At 53.2% G+C, this 14,345-nt stretch overlaps 1 protein-coding gene and 1 long non-coding RNA gene across 7 annotated transcripts in view; one reads left to right on the top strand and one right to left on the bottom strand.

The window, feature by feature from the left end:
- Positions 1–3,967, top strand: part of SLC44A2 (solute carrier family 44 member 2 (CTL2 blood group)) — a 29,544-nt gene extending 25,577 nt beyond the window's left edge. For 2 of the 4 annotated variants that reach the window (XM_082731408.1, XM_082731410.1), the window contains exons 18-22: positions 48–121; positions 210–280; positions 461–549; positions 1,697–1,781; positions 2,630–3,967. In XM_082731408.1, the coding sequence (XP_082587534.1) occupies positions 48–121; positions 210–280; positions 461–549; positions 1,697–1,781; positions 2,630–2,736 (426 nt within the window). In that variant the 3' untranslated portion in view covers positions 2,737–3,967. Of the gene's footprint in view, positions 1–47; positions 122–209; positions 281–460; positions 550–1,696; positions 1,782–2,236 lie in introns of all 4 variants that reach the window. The other 2 variants (XM_082731407.1, XM_082731409.1) reach the window with 1 other exon arrangement.
- On the bottom strand, positions 1,216–14,152 carry LOC309865412. Of its 3 annotated transcripts, none has more exons than XR_014312077.1 (5): positions 14,068–14,152; positions 13,746–13,966; positions 6,428–6,906; positions 4,978–5,207; positions 1,216–1,472 (listed from the first exon to the last, which is right to left on the bottom strand). It is a non-coding gene; the product is annotated as an uncharacterized lncRNA (long non-coding RNA). The 3 variants fall into 3 exon arrangements; XR_014312078.1 differs by having other exon boundaries at positions 6,428–6,875; XR_014312079.1 differs by lacking the exon at positions 14,068–14,152 and adding an exon at positions 5,309–5,425.
- Positions 14,153–14,345: the final 193 nt, after the last annotated feature.

Raw genomic sequence — 14,345 nt, 5'->3', positions numbered from 1 at the left:
TTCCAGCCAGTGGGCCTGATCCCCCCTCCTCCTCCCCCTCCCTCCAGATTGCCATCTACGGCACCAACTTCTGCACCTCGGCCAGGAATGCCTTCTTCCTGCTCATGAGAAACATCATCAGGTCAGGGAAAGCACAGCCCTCGGGCTGCCTCTCTCCTCCCCCAGGCCCTGAGGCTGCCTTCATATCTGCTTCTCACTGTCCCCTACAGAGTGGCCGTCCTAGACAAAGTTACCGACTTCCTTTTCCTGTTGGGCAAACTTCTGATCGTGGGTAGCGTGGGTGAGTGCCGCTGGCCAGCCTGTGGGGCTGTGGGAGCCTATCAGGGTGACTTGTGAAGTGCTGTTGGGTCCACACGTCTTCATTTGTGACAAGTGCCATGTGCTCTGAGGTCTCGTGGCAGGGGGGAGGGGGACTTCCTTTAGTCAGAACTCTTAGCCACCTTGGTTTCCTCTCCTTTAGGGATCCTGGCTTTCTTTTTCTTCACCCACCGGATCAGGATTGTGCAAGACACAGCACCGCCCCTCAATTATTACTGGGTCCCTATACTGGTATGGATCTTCGGGGATGGGTGGGGGTCCAGGGAGAGGGAGGTGCTGGGGTCTCCTGGTCTCTTGACTAGACACATAGGGATGGAGGTCAGAGGTGGGGGATTGATGACTGACTTATTTAGTCCACAGACATGTAGTAAGCACCTACTGTCTACGAGGCCCCGGGGAGAGGAAGGGCTTCTTTCAAGAGGACATTACCTTTCAGAGGCAAATAGACCTCCCTCCGTGAACAGTGACCTGGGTGGGTGTGTGATTATCAACTGATCCGTGCCAGTCTGTGCCTGTGCCGCAGAGGAGTGGTACAGGGAACTGTTAGAGCTTGTGGTGGAGGATGTGGACAGCTATGGAAGGCCAGGTATCTTCACCATGGATGTGGATGTCAGATCTAAGATCTGAAGGAGATACAGGGAGCCTCTGGGCACAGGGATCAACAAATACAGAGGCCCTGAGGCGGACCTATGCCAGGAACAGTGAGGAGACTGGTGTAGGGGGGCAGAGGTGGGGATGACAGGGAGGTGGTGAGGCCCTGAAGGGGTAATGTCATCACCTTGAGAACATTGCAGGCCTTGGAGCCCCGTGACCTAGATTTTTATCTGAGTTCTCTATTTGCTCACTCTAAGATGAGTCAGTTTGGGCAAGTTATTTAATCTCCCCTTGGTCCACTCATTTCAGTCTGTAAATGTTTATTAGATACCTGCCAAGGGCCTGTGAGTCTCCAGATTGTTGGGGGTGTGGCCGTAAGTGGGACAGACACAGTCTAGTGGGGATGAGGGCATTATGCCTGTCATGCCCTAAACATGCATAAAATTGCAACCAGACGAAGGTTTCAGGGGACAGGCATGCGGTGCTAGGAGAGCATAAAACAGGGTCCAGATGTCATAAGCAGCTTTTTGGAGGTGGTATTTGAGGACTTGATGTTTGAACTGAAAACAGAAGGATAAGAAGACAAAAATCGACTTAAGTCAGGACAGCAGCCTATGCAAGGGCCCTGGGGTTAAAGAAAACCTGGGGCATGAATGGCTGAATTTAGGCTGTTATTCTGAGGACTTATCAGCAGGGAAATAACAGGATTGAGCCTGGGAGGGTGTGATGTGGAGGGAGTTGATCTGGGAGCTGGGGTGGAAACAGCTTGGTTTCCCTTGCCTAGACGGTGATCATCGGCTCCTACCTGATTGCCCATGGATTCTTCAGTGTCTATGGCATGTGTGTGGACACGTTGTTCCTCTGCTTCTGTGAGTGACCCCTCAGCCCAGCCCTTGCCAGGCTCTGACTGCCTTCTCCCCTCTGGGCATAACATCTGATGGGGCTATGGCTGTGTGTGTTCAAGGGCCACGCGCCCCCAGCTTCCCCGGGGGACTGGCTGTTCCGCATCAGAGGGCCCCGGCATGCCTTCTCGGCCTCCTCCCTCCGCTCGGGGCTGCTCCGTCCTGTTGTCCCCTGGTCCAGGCTGCAGCTAGAATGCTGTGCCCCTGGGCCCTCGGCTTGGAATTTCTGGCGTTGTTGGGGCGGGGGTCTGTGGCCGCTACTAACTCTGGTCTCTCCATCTGTCTTTTTTTTTGTTTTTTCTTTTTTTCCTTTCTCTTCCTCTACTCCATGCCTGCTGGCTTCCCTGTTCTTCCCTGCCTCCCTCTTTCCCTCCCTTCCTGACACCCCATTTTCCCCCTGCCGGTTCCTGGGGGGAGCCCAGGTGAGGACCTGGAAAGGAATGACGGCTCTCAGGAGCGACCCTACTTCATGTCGCCCGAGCTGAGAGACATCCTGTTGAAGGGGAGTGCGGAGGAGGGGAAGCGGGCAGAAGTCGAGGAGTAGAGAGGGTGGGAGGCGTGGGGGCCAGGCAGGCCTCCTCGTTTCCTCCCCGTAGACCGGGGGTGCATGCGGGGCTACCCTGCCTGGGGAGTGTGGGGAGCGTGTGTGTGTCCTAGTCCCGAGCCCGCCACAGTCTGCCCCTCTCCGGTCCCAGTGTGTCTTGCTTCCTAACCCTCTGAGGCTTCTTTGTGGCCCCCGTTCTCCCGCCCTGTCCCCAAAGTCCCCTGCCCATGGGCTGCCCTCATGCCACCATTTCTGGGGCCTCTCTCTGCAGTGGAGGACCTGGAGAGGAATGATGGCTCAGCCGAGAGGCCTTACTTCATGTCTCCCAACCTCAAGAGGCTCTTGAACAAGACCAACAAGAAGCTGGCGGAGTCCTAAAGACCCCCGCTCTCCCCCGCCCCCTGTCTCTCCAGAAGTCTCACACTGGGTGCTCGGCGGCTGGGTCCGAACCTCTGGCCCCCGGGGCTCACCGGAAGTCCGATCACTGCCGCCTCCCCCTACCCCCGCCCAACCGTCCAGTTACAGCTGGATTTCAGGCACGTGGAGGAATTGGGGCCTCTCCTCCCTGTGCCAAGAGTTTTCACGGCGGTGCCCCGAGACCGCACAGGTCACTCCGGGCCTTAGGATGGGGAGTAGGCGGTGAGGCCTCTAAAAGCCTGGCATGCAGGGTGGCCCCGGTCTCTGGGGGCCTGTTCGCCTCTTAGGACGGGGCGGTATTTGTGTCTGCAAGAGTGAAGCTCCAGCTAAAGTGAGGCCCCCGTTGACTTGTGGCTGCTCTGGCCAGGACCGAGCCCCTTCACGGCTGAACAGCTGTCTCATGGGCTGCCACGCGCGTTGATTATTATTATTTTTTTTTAACCTGGACATGCATTAAAGGGTCTGTTAGCTTTTTTTCTGTCTCCACGGCTCGGATGGGGCCAGCTGAGGCGTGCCTTCTGCCGTCCCTGCCCAGGGTCCCCTCCCTGTGCAGCCTGGCTGGGGTGGGAGTGATGGGGCCAGGTGGGAGCGGCTCCTGGTACAGGCCACACACGAGGCCACTGCAGGGGTGTTGTGGAAGGAGAGGGAGTAGTGAGTCTTTCAGGGGAGGGCTGTGGGGAGCGGGGAGCGGACCGGTGTGGACAGACCAGAGCCTGAGGAAGGGGTCTGGTAATAGCTGCTAATGGAAACCTGCTGGCCGGCCGGCAGAGTCGGGCCCAGTTTCCCCCCTTCTTCTGCCAGTTACTGACACAGCTCTCTTTGTAAGAGAACGAGCCGCTGAATCCACCCGAAGGACACTGTCAGGGGAGGGGCTGGGGCAGATGCTGTGGACACACTGGGCCCCACCCCCCCACCCCGTCACCTCACCTTGAGGGTCCTTTTGCCAAATTTGTTGAACTCTGGGGACCTGGTCTCCCGGTTCCCCCTGCGCCATATCCCCGGGCCCCTGACTTCACATCTTTGCTCATCAGCACCACGGCAGCATCCCAGAGAGGGAGGAAACCCAGCCTGGGGGCCCAGTCTCCTGTGCCTGCCGCCAGCCCTCAGCAAACACCCCCCCACCCCGTTCTGTCTGCACACTCTTGCGTGTTAAATGCATTCCAACCACTAATAAAGTGCCTATTGTACAGAGCCTGGGCCTGGAGTGTTTGTGGAGGGAGTAGGAGGCTGGTGGGGGGAACCCCAGCTCTGACTGCCCCGGGATTGGGTGTCTGAGCTGGGGCGAGTCTCCTGGGGGGCGGGGAAGGAAGCAGGGCAGGAAGCCCTCGGCCTGCAGGGCCCCATCTCTGCCTGAGTCCCACCATGCAGGCTGCTCAGGTTTCTCCTGAACAAAATGCCCCTTATTAGGGTCTGATTCCTAGACTCGGGAAGGCGGCGACAGCCCGTCCATCTCCCGCCCACCTCAGTCTTGTGACCTGGACACGTGCTTCCAGGCCTGCTTTGTCCCCAGGCCTAGGCACCTGAGGCGTCCACAGTCCTGTCAGCGTCTTTGAACCTGCAAAGCTGGGCCCTGCCCAGTTGCCTGGAGGCTTGGTGCTGCCCCCTGCTGTCCGCTATCTGTCATTGTCACTGCTGGGTGACAATGGGTGTCCCTGCCTTTCTCTGCACCCCCACCCTAGGAATTTTTTCTTAAATGGCCACCATTTCTTGAGTACTCCCTACGCATACCACATATGCCACTTTATTACTCCCCTCAATAATTGAGGCTGGGAGGTTGGGTTACATTCCTGAAGGTCGTTCAGTGGGAGAGTGGCTTAGAAAGCATTTGAACCCAGGTCTCCTGGACTCCAAGCCCTCCCCGCTACCCTGTACCAACCCCAGAGAGTGTTGCCTCCGATTATCTGAGTTTATTCCTTCCCTTATCCCCAGTTCCTCTTAGCTCCGCCTCCAAAATACCTTCCAAACCTACCCCCTTCTTCCCCGATCTTCAGCTCCCAGCCCCCATGATCACCCACCAGAACCAGCACAGTTCCAGCCCCCATGATCACCCACCTGAACCAGCACAGTCCCTTGTCCAGGTCCCTGGCTCCCGCCATCCCCTCCCCTCCTCCACAGTTCCTGACACAGGTGTGAAAGGGGGCTTGTGAACGTTCCAGTGAGTTCACACTACTTTACTGTTCAAGAACCCTCCATGGCTCCCACCTTATTCAGCGTAGTAGTCAAAGTCTTGAGGTCCTGCCTCTTCTGCCCCGTCGGCTCCCCCTTGTGCCTGAAATGCTCCCCATCTGGCTCTTTGGCTAGCTCCTTGGCCTTTGGCTTTCAGCTCAGGGATCACCTCCTGCAGGAAGCCTTCTGGGCTCATCGAAGACTGGATCCTCTTGGTGACGACCACACATCACGCTCTTTATTTTTCTCAGGGCACTTGTCACAACCTGCAAGTATTTATTTGTATTTTCACTTCATAATTGTCAGCCTCCCTACCCAGCATGTCAGCTCAGAGGGGATCCAGATCTGATCGAGCTTAGCACAGTACCTGGCCTGGGCAAAGTGCAGTGCGAACCACTGTTACTGGTGTATTAGCCTATGCCGGCGTTTTAAGTTCCCAGTCTTCCATGCAATCTCAAAACTCTTTGGCTGCCGCATGCAGAGACTGTACCATACAAAATAGAAGCAGGAAGACCAATGAAGAGGTTACCACAGGGTGCCTGGATGGCTGGGTCAACAGAGCCTGTGACTCTTGGTTTCAGGGTCATGAGTTTAAGCTCCTAGGTTGGGTGTGGAGCCTACTTTTTTTAAAAAGGTGGTTTTTTAATTTTTAAAAAAGATTATTTATTTATTTGTTTATTTATTTATTTATTTGACAGATAGAGATCACTAGCAGGCAGAGAGGTAGGCAGAGAGAGAGAGAGACAGGAGGAAGCAGGCTCCTTGCTGAGCAGAGAGCCGGATATGGGGCTCAATCCCAGGACTCTGGGATCGTGACCTGAGCCGAAGGCAGAGGCTTTAACCCACTGAGTCACCCAGGTGCCCTATTTTTTAAAGATTTTATTTATTTATTTGACAGATAGAGATCACAAGTAGGCAGAGAGGCAGGCAGAGAGAGAGAGAGAGAGAGGAGGAAGGAAGCAGGCTTCCTCCTGAGCAGAGAGCCTGATGCGGAGCTCAATCCCAGGACACTGAGATCATGACCTGAGCCCAAGGCGGAAGCTTAACCCACTGAGCCACCCAGGCTTATAATTGTCAGCCTCCCCCGAAAAGATTTTTTTTAAAAAGTTGTTGGTTGGGCATCTGTCTTCTGGGCTCAGGTCATGATCTTGGGACCCTGGGATGGAGCCCCATGTAGCTTCCCTGCTCAGTGGGGAGCTTGCTTCTCCCCCTGCCCCTCCCCCATGTTTACGTGTGTTCTTGCATGCTGGTATCTTTAAAAAATTTAAATTTACGAAAAGGTTACTGCACTGCTCTGGGCATGTGCTGCTGGTGGACGACTCAGGCGGTCTTGGTGAAGATGATGAAAAGCGTGCAGATTTTGCAAGTCATTTGAAGACGGACCTCGACTCGTTTGACTGCACATGCAAGAGAGAGGACTCGGGGAAGGAGAAGGAAGCAGGACTGAGGGGGTCAAGCTCAGAGTCCTGCGGAGGGCACCTGTTACCTGAACCTGCAGGGAGCTGGAGAGGATAAGTGACTTCTCAGAGCAGTCCTGAACTGGACTAAAGGTGGCCCAAGAGCTTACAATCCCAGGTACGTCAGACTCTTGTGGGTGCGGAGGCAAAGTGTCTGTGTGCCCCAGTCTGATCTTCTTGACAGTGTTGGCATCGTGGTCCCGAGCCCAGGGTAGTTCTCTGAAGAAGAGCTGGTGTGCAGGCGGTTGTGGAAAAGCCCGCAAAGCCCGGGGAAAGGCAGGATCTAGCAGCGCTGAAGGGATCCGGGCAGGTCGGTGTATTTTGGAACTCCTTTATACAAAGTCTCCAAGGGAAGCGGTGATTAGGTAGGTGGCTGGATGTGTCGGGACTTCACAGGAGAATCCCAGGCTGGAGGCATTTAATCAGGAATGTCAGTGTTTTGATGGTCTTTGAGGTCATGGGGCTGGCTGAGATCACCTGGGGAGTTAAGTGTCCGGAGAGGTGAGGTCTGAGCTCCAGGGAGAAGGAAAAAAAAAAAAAAAAAAAAGAATTTAGGGGACTTAGGGGAGAGCCAGAGAGCAGCGGTGTCTGGAGCTGCAGGCAGGAAGTGTGGGCACAAGCGCTCCTGGCTTTAGTGTGGGAGCAACTGAATGCAGCGACTATTTTCTAGTGCAGGAAGAAAAGACGTCAGCGGAGGGCAGAGCGTGTGATGTTGGAAACTGTAATAAGATGTGAAAATCGGGAGAACGCTGCATGAATGAGCAATGTTAGGACTGTGGGGTGTTGTTTTTTTTTTTTTTTCCTCCCCCAAACTCTCAAGGTGGGAGGTGTAGGCAGAGGGTGGATTTAGTTCGGGATTGACAAAAAGGCACAGGGGCTTGAAGGTATGTGCAGGGGGAGATGCGGGAGGCATGCTAGCTTTCTGCTGTCCAAAAACCCACCCACAGCTTTCAAAGCACTCGGGGTGAAAGCCAAGGTCTCCATGTGGGTCTCCCAGGGCCCTGAAGGACCTATCCACCCTTTCTTGGATGGCCCTCCTCCCGCCTCCCATCCTGGCCCCCTTTCCAGCCCCTCGGACCTCTTTGCTGCTCCTTCCACAAGCACCGCCAACCTCTGGGACTTTGTACTGGCTGTTCCCTCTGCCTGGAACGCTCATCTCTCATGGAGCTGCTTGGCCTCAGTCCCTCAGCTCCCTGTAAGGATTTGCTGGGTGCTGCCTGACTCAAAATTGCACCTGCCCCAGCCCCACATCACCGCTGTGCTGCTTTATCTTCACCCACCACACTCGCCTCTGCTTTATTATCACCTGCCTCCCCTGCCTCCGCGAGCGCAGCAGGGCCCTGGGATGGTTCGTTAACTAGTGTCTCCAGCAGCAGCTCCCGGGCTGCACAGCTCAAGGCCAGCTCCTCCCACCCTCCCACAGGTCTGTGTCACCGGCGGGCTACACGCAAGCTCTTTTTCTGCTCGGGTTGCCAGCATTGGCTTCGGCCGTTTGCAGCTCGTTTGCAGCTCGGAGAGGTACCAATCCAGAATACTTGAAGGGGTGTGGCCTAAGGGGTGTGGCCAGGTCGGGCGGGGGGGGGGGGGAGCCCGAGGCCCTAGCAGAGAGGAGGCGAGCAGGCACCGGCCTGTGGGCTAATTAGGAAACAAAGTGGTTGAGGCAACTAACAGGCACAAAGAGGTCTTCCAGTTCTGTTAACGTTCTGGAACAGGTAAAGCTGATCCTGGGGATGTAACAGGGATTGGCTAGAGACAGCAGAAGGAAGATTCCTGGGTGTTGTAGGGGTGGGGTGGGGGGAGTGCCAACGTTCCTTATCTTGATTCCGGTGGTGGTTACACACATGTATGCGTAAACATTTACCAAGATGTACGCTTAAATAACTGTATGATAGCTTCATTGAAAAAAAAAAAAGTGCCTTAAAGGAAATGGGGAGCTCCTCTTTGGCTGCTGTCCCTGAGGTTGGACTGACTTGGGCACAGGGGAGGCCAGGTATGGTGGGTGACCCAATCATGCATTTACTCACTGTATCAAGTGCTCCAAGCCAGGATGAACCAGAGCCATGTTCCCTGGTCTGAGTTAACTCTCTGGCAAGGGAGACAGATAATAACTAAATATGTAACAAGCGGTGATAGACACTCTGAAGAATAATAAAGCAGGATAATCTGACAGTGCTGTTGGAGAAATGGTGGTGAAGGCAGCTGGAGCACAGAGTTCACAGAAGTGACGGAGGGAGCTCTGAACACCTGAGGGAAGAGAGTGTTTCAGGCAGTGGATGGCCAGTGCAAAGGCCCTGAGGTGACAGGATGCTTAAAAGAATGGAGGAAGTTGTGAAAGGACAAGTCAAACTGTATATCCCAGGCTCGCACCCTCCCTGTCCAGTTGCCAGAGCAGAAAGATCTTCTCTTTCTTTGATGACTGGAGGCAAGTCCCAAAGCAGCTTAGTCTTTGGCCAGTTTGGGGGAAACACCATCTCTCCACCAATCATGGGACCAGGAAAGAAGTAAGGTTTTGATCAGCCAGATCCAAGGCAGAGGCTGGGTGGTGGGAACACAGTGGGTGAGAGGTGGTTCCCCAAGGGAAAACCTTGGTTCTCAGAACAAAGGGGGAACGGGTACCCAGCAGGCCAAAGCCACAGATAGCCAGCTGCTCTGTGGGATGAGAGCAAGAGCAAGAACTAGAACAGCAGGGACCTGAGGATGGCCAAAAGGGCCCCAGAAGGTGAAGATGATGAACTCCAGGTGGCTGGGCTCCTACATACACTTGGTCCATATGACAGCATTGCCATGCGGCCATGCCAATTTTTCTCTCCACTTCTTTACGTCCTGGGGCTCAAATTAATGTGGCCATGATATGGCTCCACATTCACTCCATCTACTTCTTTTAACGTAAAATATTGCTGAGGTGCCTGGGTGGCTCAGTTGGTGGAGTGACTCTTTGGTTTTGTTTGTTATTTTATTTGACACAGAGAGAGAGAGATCACAAGTAGGCAGAGCAGCAAGGAGAGAGAGAGGGGGAAGTAGAGAGTCTGATGCGGGCCCGAGCGCAGGGCCCTGAGATCATGACCTGAACCGAAGGCAAAGGCTTAACCCACTGAGCCACCCAGGCGCCCCGGACTCTTGCGTTTTGGCTCAGATAATGATTTCAGAGTCATGAGATCAAGCCCTGCATTGGGCTCTGCGCTTTGCAAAGAGTCTGCTTGGGATTCTCTTTCCCTCTCCCTCTGCCCGTCCCCCTGCTCACAAGTGCACAAGCATGTGCGCTTTCTCAAAATAAATACTTACTTATTTCTTAAAAAAAGATTTTATTTATTTGACAGAGAGAGACACAACACAAACAGGGGGAGTGGGAGAGAGAGAAGCAGGCTTCCCGCTGAGCAGGGAGCCCCATGTGGGGCTGGATCCTAGGACTTGGGATCATGACCTAAGCTGAAAGCAGACACTTAATGACTGAGCCACCCAGGCACCCGAATACATTTAAAAGCCTCTGCCTTTGGCTTGGGTCATGATCTCAGGGTCCTGGGATTGAGCTCCGCATCAGGCTCTCTGCCTGTCTCTCTGCATACTGAACAGGGAGGGGGTGCAGAGGAAAAGGGAGAGAAGCAGACGCCCTGCTGAGCAGGGAATCCCAGGACCCTGAGATCAAGACCTGAGCCGAAGGCAGACCCTTATCTGACTGAGCCACCCTGGCACCCCCCAAATAAAATCTTTAAAAAATATATACTGCTGTAACACACAAAAATTAGCACCCCACCCACTGTGAAGTGTGCGGCTCAGTGACATTTACCTTCACCCTTGTACAACCATCACCACCCTCCACATCCAGGAATTTTCTATTTCCTAAATGAAAACTGTTCCCATTAATCACAAACTCCCCTAGCTGCAAGCACCCCCCCTTCTACTTCCTGCCTCTGTGACTCTCACTCTTCCAGAGACCTTGCAGGAGTGGAATCATACGGTATTGAGACTTTTGTGTCTGGCTAATTTCTTTTTTTTTTTTTTTTAAAGATTTTATTTATTTATTTGTCAGAGAGAGAGCGAGCAAGAGCGAGCATAGGCAGACAGAGTGGAAGGCAGAGTCAGAGGGAGAAGCAGGCTCCCCGCGGAGCAAGGAGCCCGATGTGGGACTCGATCCCAGGACGCTGGGATCATGACCTAAGCCGAAGGCAGCTGCTTAACCAACTGAGCCACCCAGGCGTCCCATGTGTCTGGCTAATTTCATTTAACGTGACATCCTTCAGGTTCATCCGCATCGTAGCATATGTCAGAATTTCCTTCTCTTTTAGGGCTGAATATTTAACATTCCATGGTCTGCATACATCACAACTTGTTTGTGTGTTCCTCCACTGACAGAGGCTTGGGTTCTGTTTCCACGTTTTGGTTACTGTGAGTCAAGCTGCTATGAGCAGGGGTGTGTAAGCGTCTCAAGTCCCGGCTTTCACTTCTGGTGAGCATATTCTCGGAAGCGGAATTGCTGGATATGTTGTTTAATTTTGGGAGAAAACACCATGTTGTTTTTCTTTTTAAAATATTTATTTGGTATTTATTTGACAGACACAGATCACAGGTAGGCAGAGAGGGAGGAAGGAAGGGAAGCAGGCCTCCGGCTGAGCAGAGAGCGGACCCTGGGATCACGACCTGAGCCGAAGGCAGGGGCTTTAACCCCCTGAGCCACCCAGGCGCCCCCCCACCTTTTTTTTTAGATTTTATTTATTTGACAGAGAGAGAGAGAGACAGACAGAGATCACAAGTAGGCAGAGAGGGGAAGCAGGCTCCCCGCCAAGCAGAGAGCCCCATGCGGGGCTTGATCCCAGGACTGAGATCATGACCTGAGCTGAAGGCAGAGGCTTAACCCACTGAGCCACCCAGGCGCCCTGCCAAGTTGTCTTCTTGCTCCAACCTTTAGCTGAGCCTTCCTCCTGGTTGGTTTCATTCTGTCAAGTTCTTTCATCAAGGTTTACTCCCTGCCCCCGCTCCGTTCCCCTCCCCTGGTATTTCCCTGGCTTCAAGATTATAACAAGAGCTTCTCTTGCCCAAGTTCCTTGCCCAGGGCTCAAAGGCTCTGACTGACTGGCTTTGGGTCCCTCACCCCTAAGCCAATCACTGTGCCCAAGCCATGGGCCTAGTCTCAGAGTACGATAGCAGGGACTTGTCAATTGAACTCCAGACTGAGCATGGAAGAAGGGAAGATCCCCAAAGCCCTGTGATCCATCTACGTCCACTTCACTGAAAAGGGAAGACGGCAACAGGCATGGGTCAAAAAGGATTCAGAGAGAAAAGTTCCTCAGTGTGACTGGGACGTGGGGTTGCTGACATGCAAGAAAGAGGAGGAAGGCAAGCAACGGACAGCATGTTCACGAGAACACTACAAGTCCCTGATGAAGACAGAACCTGGCTAGGCAGAGGGACTGCAAGAGGAGGGGACAGACCTTACTCTCCAGCTGTTGATGGAGAGGCTGTAGCGGGGACAGGGGGTGCACAGCTAGATGACAGGGCATGGCAGGGAAGTCAGAGAATGGTTGTGCATACAGGGGTTCTTAACATGTAGTGGTAGAAAGGCTCAAGGGCAGTAGGGGAAGACTGGGTCAGGGTGAAAATGAAGGAACAAGAGGGGACAGGTGGCACCTTGGGACTTGAATCTTGCATGGTGACCAAGGAGAGAATACAGACAAGGAGCACGATGGATGTGGCTTGTCAGAAGATGGGGCTGAAAACTTACCCTGCCACTCCTGGTGGATGGGGTTGGGGTGGAGCCCGACTCCAGGCCTGATCTCAAAACCCATGAGATCATGGCCTGAGTGGATACTAAGAGTCAGAAACCCGACGGCACCACCCAGACACCCCCTGTACGCACTATCTAAAGGAGTCTGGTTTCCTTGACACTTCAACTGCTGTCCAGCAGCTCTTACTACAAAATCAAGGTTGGATAAGCCACCAGTCCAACAGATTAACAATCAGAACCACACCAGCTTCCCTGGCACTCATTTCGTGCATTCTTAGCAAAGCCTTAAGACTGAAAAACTCTTCAAAGCTGTCTTCAGGCCCTCTGTGAAGACAGTTTGATCTAAAGACTTTGGTTATAACCATGATCCTATCTACCCCTTTCTGAGTTTGGGGCCTGCCTTGAGAGCCTCAAAAGCAAGTTCTTGAGAAATCTAATCTTTGGCCCCTCCCAAGAACCTTCTATGGACTTGGGAAGTCAGAAAACTAGAAACTTTCCTTGTTCTGCCACTTGGTAGCGCTGTTAGCTTAGTCAAGTTACACCCAGCTGAGCCGTGCCTTGAAGTGTGGGTAACGGCTGGTCTCTAACAGGTTAAAGCCAGTTAACACCTTGCTCTTCATGAGGACCGTATACAATCTGAATTTACTTTAACGAATTCTACCTGAATGCATTGCCCCTTAATCTTGCCAAAACTTTCTTCAGTCTCAAGCTCTATTTAGGAAAGATCTCCAAATACGGGGGGGGGGGGGGAAATCAAGATGCAAAATGTCTACCATTTGTGTGAAAAACATCAAAAATAAATAAATCTAAGCCTCTCCGTGAGTAGAACACCGCTGTAGAGATACACACAAAGCTTAACACTGGCTGCTAAGAAGTGGAGGCAGATATAGTCCTCTCACAATCTTGAACATTTGACACTCTGTATCAGGTGAACAGATTATCTGCTCAAAACCCTAAATAAAATGTAAATAGAAAAGCAAAGCAGTAGATACAGTATGCACCCATTTCTGTAACATTTTTACAATTTACCTTTTTAATAATAGTTATCATTTTGAAGCATTTATTCTGCACACAGAATTGTGCCAAGTGCTTTAAAGAAAAATCGTTACCATTTTGTAGATAAGGAAACGCAGGGTCAAGAGAAGTGGGCTGTTTTTGGTGACACGGAGGCACTCAAACCCAGAGCAGACAGTGGGTTTGCATCCTTAACAAAGGCGCTTACATCCTACATTTTTGCTAGGAAAATCCGTTACTATGCCGGTAACTCTTGAATGGCTTCTCATTTCCAAGAAGGAAACCTTTTCAGTAAGTTCTTGTTCTAAGTCCCGGCAGTTTCTGAACAACAGCCTCGAACATGACAACGTGCCTAGTAACGACGCCTGTCAAACGCTAGCTTGATTCTGACCCCGGAGGGGAGCGAGGCTGACTTTAGGCAGATTGTACGCATATCGGGGATCTCACAAAACGCCGGGAGGATGCAACAACAATGGGCTTGAAAAGAGAAGGCGCTCGGTCCCCGGTGCCTTTACTTAACAACCCTGAGCTGTGGTTGGCCGAGCGTGTGACCGCAGACCCAGCTCTCCCACGAGCGGGATGTGAATCCTCCAACTGGGCTTCGGTTTCCCTACCTGTGAAAGGACTAGAAGATCCCTAGCAGCTCGGCTCTGCCCTTTGGACGCCGGGCCCGGCAGGGCGGCCAGACGCTACACTGCGGGGTTTGCAGGACCAGACGCTACACTGCGGGGTTTGCAGGACCAAGGAACTGAAGCGCTCACCAGCGCCGGTCCAGGAGCAGCAACAAGATGTGTCCGGCTGTTGCTGACACCCGCATCTCGGGTCTTCTCGGCCTCTAGCGAGAGATACAAGGAGAGGGTAAGAAGCTGCGCCAAGTAACCTCGGATAGAGGCCGAACCTCCGCGACCGAAATCCGGCCACTTTGAAGATACTCACGTGCCGGGCTCCACCAGCCGTTTCCGCCAACGTACACGGAGCGACTGGCGTAAGATGGCAGCCGCGCAGGCGCATAAACTCGCAGCGGGAGAGACTCCGCCCCTCGACCTCCGTCATGTGGTAATGCCGCTTAAAATCGCCATTAAAAAAAAAAAAAGAGTGGCGACCACATCACATGACGCAGGCCTACCAATACAGCAAAGGGACGGGCCGAAGTCCTTGTCACGTGGCTAAGGAACCCTCTGCGTAAGCCACTATCACATGACCAAGGACTCGAA

This window comes from Mustela nivalis (genome assembly GCF_964662115.1).
Source record: "Mustela nivalis genome assembly, chromosome: 1".
Taxonomy (NCBI): domain Eukaryota; kingdom Metazoa; phylum Chordata; class Mammalia; order Carnivora; family Mustelidae; genus Mustela; species Mustela nivalis.
Note: the sequence above shows the minus strand (reverse complement) of the source record. Positions and strands in the feature narration are given on the sequence as shown.